The 6,122-nt window shown below is 44.2% G+C and overlaps 1 protein-coding gene across 1 annotated transcript in view; it reads left to right on the plus strand.

Annotated features, from left to right (window-relative positions):
• Positions 1–1,118: 1,118 nt before the first annotated feature.
• Positions 1,119–6,122, plus strand: part of ppp2r2bb (protein phosphatase 2, regulatory subunit B, beta b) — a gene marked incomplete at both ends in the record, with an annotated part of 69,361 nt that continues 64,357 nt past the window's right edge. The window contains one exon of the mRNA XM_080853955.1: positions 1,119–1,197. Within this exon, the coding sequence (XP_080710081.1) occupies positions 1,119–1,197 (79 nt within the window). The remainder of the gene's footprint in view (positions 1,198–6,122) is intronic.

A 6,122-nucleotide genomic window follows, 5' to 3' on the forward strand; every position in this document is an offset into this window, starting at 1 on the left:
CCAACCAAAATTATATTTGACAGGGACTTCCTGGCCCAGAGGTAGGCAGACTAGGTCCCTCAAATGCATAGAGAGTGTCACCATGCGATGGGTATTGGTGGTTACAATCAATCTAAAGGAGTTTGACACTCTTTTTTCCGCTCTGCTGGAGATCTCCATTGTGGGATCCAGTTTCCTGGAAATATGAAGAGGAGGCCAGCCTTGCTCAGCTCTGACTGAATGATGACCTCATCCAGGGTTTACACAGATCTGTGCACAAGAGGGTGACATCACAGCATCCTGCCAAATGAACATCTAAACGGAGATGTATTTTGTCAAGCTAATTTACATCGTTTGATAGATATAATTTAACGCCGGCACCTCCTATTCAGTTTATATAGGCCATGTCTAATTCTCTGTCTTGCGTGCATGGAATCTTAAAGCAGGGGTCAAATGCTCAAGAGATTACATTTTAACTATCTGGGGATTATGTAAATAACGGGCATTTTCTGGCCTAATGACCCAAATAAGGGTGTTACAGTAAGGATTTTCAGCGACAAAACGAAAACCATAAAACGATTACATTAATTTCTTAAATTACATATCACAGAATAGGCTGATGCAACTAAATAGCATAAACTACGCCTAGACTATTCATTAACACCGGGAAGATAAGCTTTAATCATCGCGGTCTGGTAAGCTCCAGTGATGCAGAGTTGGGAGGGACCACTGCACTGGTAAACTTTCTTCCAGAGAAAGATAGCGGGTAGTACGAGGCCGACTGGTAGGAGGTGAACACCGGAGAGGCAGGTGCTCTCCCCTGGAAGGAAAAAAACTCCCTGTTTTCCGCCCTCTCTGCGTAGCCCCCTCCCACTTCACTCTGGCAAAATAATACATCCTCGCATCCTTTCTGGCGGCAGGAGGAAAGAATGGTTAACGAGGAAAGCACTACACGGACATCGCTCCACTCGGGAAAGACTGGAAGGCACGATTCGCGTTTATATAAGTGATGATGCCCTAAGCTTCCTTGTCGTTACAAACCTTCACTCCTCTTCAGATTTAGCCCTGCCTGTCTACGCGAAAGGCATACAGTGCGATGTGGACTACAGAGTGATGCACTGCAAACAACAACCAAAAAGATGAAATGCTTCTCCCGGTACTTGCCCTACCTCTTCAGACCTCCTAACACCATCCTCTCCTCTAGCTGTCACACCGAAGGTAGGAAGCCCGCATTCGGCTTGTGTACTCGTCTGTTTTACCTTTAAATGTGCGTTGATTCGGTTGTATGTGGGCAGTAGAGGGGGTCTGAAAATATCGCCTTTAACACGGACAGCAGTGTGGAGGGCACCGGAGGTAAATGTTTGAGCCTTGTTTTTTTCCTAACAAGCCTACCGGCACCGATGTTTACAGACAGTTGTGATGACATATGATACGGGATGTGTGTGTTTGTGTGTGAGACAGCGTTATCACAGGGCGTCTGACCATGTGCCGGCGTTGTTTTCATCGTCTTCGCATTCAATTCATTTGACTAATCAGTATGACAGAGCATCACATTTCACTTGAATTGCAGAGAAAATAAACACTAGCCTTGCCAACAACTGTTCAAATGGTGACTATAAAAACAAGAAATAGTAATATGTGGTCGAGGTCAGTACTGTAGGTCAGTGACATGGAGTAAAACAACTGTTTGAAGACTAACATAATTACTTCTTGACATAACACACATGATTTTCATAGCCTTCCAGTCAGAGGACTTCAGTGGTGAAGTAGTCTGCAATGAAGCTGTCAGCTGCAAGTCCATTTAGGCCTTTTAAGGTCTATGACTGTTTGCTATTTTCCATAAGTGATGTCTGTTTCACTGTTGCCCTTGAAAACAACTCTCCCCACAACATTTGCAGAGTATGGTAAAATGATAGTGCCATATTTAATTGTTAGATTACATTACTGTAGCTATCTATGAGACCTGGCAACTCTAGAAGAGAATCTAGCTTGGGTCTTGCCTTGATCTGCTGTGGATCCACCAGACCAGGCCAAGATCCTTTCCAGAGTCAACTACTTTCTTACCCTCCAACAGTGAGCGTTTCTGAATTGCATCATGCATTCGTGTGAATATAACCTGTTACAGTTATATAAAGTATGCTATGCTCTCTGTTCTTGTTTAGAAACATTCTGTATTTATTAGTGCTGTCAATCGATTAAAAAAACACGTAGTAATCACACTATTTGCTGTCACAATTAATCAGTTTTTGTTCTTGATACTGGAACTTGTAATAATGGATATTTACATGTAAAATCATGGAATTAACACAAAGAAAGTATAAATAAATTCAAATACTATTGTTTAATAGCACCTTTTTAAACTTTGATCACAGATTCTTTCCTGTAAACTACAGATTTCGAAGGAAACCATCAAGGCCATTAAAAATGATTTGAGCTTGAAAAGCACAATATGTGTAGCACTTAAAGTGTGCAATTTGAAATGTGTAGCATGTAAATGGTGAAGGGACTATTATTTTTAAATAGGGATTGAAATGAAGATCTGGAGAAGCAGGGAAGAAAGACAGACCTTTGGGCAGGGAGATACACACCCTCATATGAATTTTTCTTTCCAATCATCCAAACCGCCAACCTGGCACAGGCATTGTTAAGCAGCTAATGACCACCTGAGCCTAATTAGGCAGGGGATGGGAACGAAAACATTCTGGCTTTGAGGGGGGGGGGCTCTAGAAGAGCTGTAGAGGAGAAGGAATGAAGTCTGTCCCACAGTTAGTCCACATTAAGTATGGCTTGACTGATGGTGTGTCGTATTGCTGCAATAAAAGCACACTGGTCATACTGTTTTCTGGGCACTACAAATAAAGGGTATGCTCGACTTTCCTGTGGAGGACCCTACTTACACAGTCATTGGAGAAAAGCATTTTCTGAAAACAGTGTGAAGGTCCTTATCATTTTGGTGTCAGACAATTCTGTAGGGCACTACTGTGAATTAGTTTATGTTTTACAGCTCCAATTGTTGCACTGATCTCAAGGGGCCTATTTTGGCCTATAAGTGTTGTTACCGACTGGCAATGAAAAGGTGGGGTGCATCAGAATTTGGCAAGCACGTATTTCAAAATATAACACTGGCATGAAGGCTGGTCGTATTGAACTAACCATACATTTATCTGGTCAGTTATATAAGTTTGACGTATTCAGGATTCAGGAAGCATGATTGGCCTTTTGTGATGGGGAGAGAGGGCACAGCCACCTCTTTTTTGTCAATGATGGCAAAAGTTACATAAGAGCTTAAAAATAAAACAGTGTTGTCCCAGACCAGTGTCACATAGACACGCTACAGACATCACATTTGTTACGGGTCAGATAGTAAGTCAGATAGTTACTTGTATGTCGCCTGAAATCAGTTATTTGGTCATGAGACCCTGTTGCTCCAGTTCGCCTGGTTTCATGTGGTTCAACCCATAATTGGGTTAATTGTCATTGATCATTTTTATATTATTTTAAAATGTTCCCCACATAAATATGCACGGTCATGTACATGTCTTTTCATAACATAATGTACCAGCGAGAACTCTCCAGCAAATAGCTGGTTTTGTATGCTTTTTAGCAAATAAGTCAGAATGAATGAATTTCTTGTACCTTCTCAAAATATGCTCCATTGGAGTGAGAAGGCGAACAACAACCTTCTCAAAAATGAGGATTCTAATTTTTGATTCTCCTCATTGGACTACTTAAGTCATGGTACAGAGAGTCATGGTATAGACAGTGCTGTCTGTTGTATAAAGATTCACAGTAAATTGTTTTGTCGCACTAGATTTGTTTATGCTTGTATGCACAGAAACATAGAAAATACTTGCACATACACACCACACACACACACACACACACACACACACACACACACACACACACACACACACACATCCACACATATGCATGCTTGGCTGGAGTGCAGTCAACCCGCAGGTACATGAAACTGTGGCTCTTCATTGCCAGTTCACTGGTTTCATTAATGGGGCAGTCTACCAAGTGGCCTTTTTGTCATGGTATGATTGCTCTGGCGTTGTGTGTCATGCCATTGGCTACTGTTTAGTGAAACCATGGGGAAAGGGCATTTCTCCCCTCTACACAACAGGGCTGGGACACTTTTGTGTTAGGTAACATGGGAGAGGTCAGAGGGAGGCATGAACCAAACTCCAGAATCACTGTGCTCTGTGAACAGATGAAGCATGGGTCTCAACTTCAGAACCAGGATGAGGTGAACAGCAGGGAACCACTGCTGCAAATGTGTCACAGTAGGTAGTTCCAATGCTATGTTTAACATCAACCTTATACTCTATCTATCTATCTATCTATCTATCTATCTATCTATCTATCTATCTATCTATCTATCTATCTATCTATCTATCTATCTATCTAGACACACCCATGCACACACACAGAAAAACGCACACACACTGTTCTGGACCTTCTCCTTTTCTTTCATTTTGGCTTCACTGTAGCATGCAAGTGTTCCAAGCCTCGGGGACTTCGGGTTGGACAACTTTTCAAGTCATCACCCACTCACATGGCTGAAGATAACAGGCCCAGATAGATAGCGCTCGGCAGGCCATCAGTACAACCAAAGCCTCTGCCAGGGGAGATGCTCAGACAGAGATGAGGGAGGCCCGAGCCCGAGACATCCTCCGTCCGTGTCCAACATTCCAGATGCGTAATGTAATGTAACACCTGCAGCCATGCTGCTTTTAATGGCTTCTCCCTCTTGATCTCATTTTCTCTTTTGACAGGGAGTATGCTTTGCACTCTCTCTCTCTCTTCCTCTCTTTTTTTCACACTTTTTTATCTCAGCCTCTCTCTCTCTCTCTCTCCGTTTCTCACTCATTGTCTCATGGGTAGATGGGATGGCAGTTATTTCACGCCGATGACAGTGGCAAATCTCTCGGCCCCTTTGAGGATTCAGCTGCACGCTGTGGGTGTCACGGAGGCTAGTCTGCGGCGCCGCCGCCTCTGAGACACCCGCCTCTGAAGCGAGACCCTGGTGTGCCTCGGTGGCTGTCCACCTGATCGATCACCCCTTAAAAGGCACCCCACCCCCCCTTCCCACCTCTGCCAACCTTCCCCTCCCCAGCATCCCCTGTCGCTGTACTTGTGTGTTTTGACGCCATGCTGAGCACCTCTTGATTTCCGTCTATGAGGCCTCACAGACACTGTGTCTGCCTCAGGCCCCGGACCCTGAGTCCAGACCAAAATATTTTCCCGACAGACACAATAGAGATGTACAGTGGTGATGTAAGGGAGCTCGGTTGGCTATCGATCAGTCTCACACAGAGGGATTTGGCATCAGAAAAGGTAGAGGACAAGGGTAGGGGGGTGCACTGGGGGGTTGTGTGTGTGTGTGTGTGTGGGGGGGGGGGGGGGTAGGGGGGAATACGGAACAAATCGCGTCCCGTATTGGCTCAAATGTTATGCTAATTCGCAAAAATGTGTCCTGTCAACTCACTCGCATCGCTAGTTGACGGCTGGTTGAATAAATCCGTAATTCTTGTACATTTTGATGCACTCTCCTCCAGCATCCGCTTCTTTTTCAGTCTGGCCTTTTCGGACCCTCCTTTCTCCTTTCTCTTATGTCCCTCCATCAGGTCCGCTTCACCTGCCCTCTCTCCCTGATAGCCGCTAATTTAACTCCCTATGTACTTGATAAAGGCAGAACGATACGCATTTCCCATGAGGCTCTGCTCCGACCGTTGTAAATTAATTTATGAACAAAAAAACGAATTAAATCGCTGGCCAATTTATATTTGTGGTCATGAAAGTAATGTAGCGTCTGAATAAAAATAATTACATCAATATAGGAAGCTAAACAAAAATCAGTACGCTGGATTAATGATAGTGAGTTTAACACCCACCGTGAGTGAGATGAAGAGAGACAAAAAGTGCAATAAATATTGGTTGGACCAGTATGTCGTGTAACTCTCGGAGAACATGGAGATTTTAACGCTACCAAGATTTGACGGACACGACAACTCAATGGGTCGCTCATACACTTGACACGCTGCGAAGGCCGGCCTGCAGGGTGATTCATGTGAGTTCATTGGCCGACCGGCCCACCGGGAAAAGTCCCGGTTCTCCCGATGGCCACTCCGCCC

This window comes from Sprattus sprattus (assembly GCF_963457725.1).
Source record: "Sprattus sprattus genome assembly, chromosome: 1".
NCBI classification, from domain to species: domain Eukaryota; kingdom Metazoa; phylum Chordata; class Actinopteri; order Clupeiformes; family Clupeidae; genus Sprattus; species Sprattus sprattus.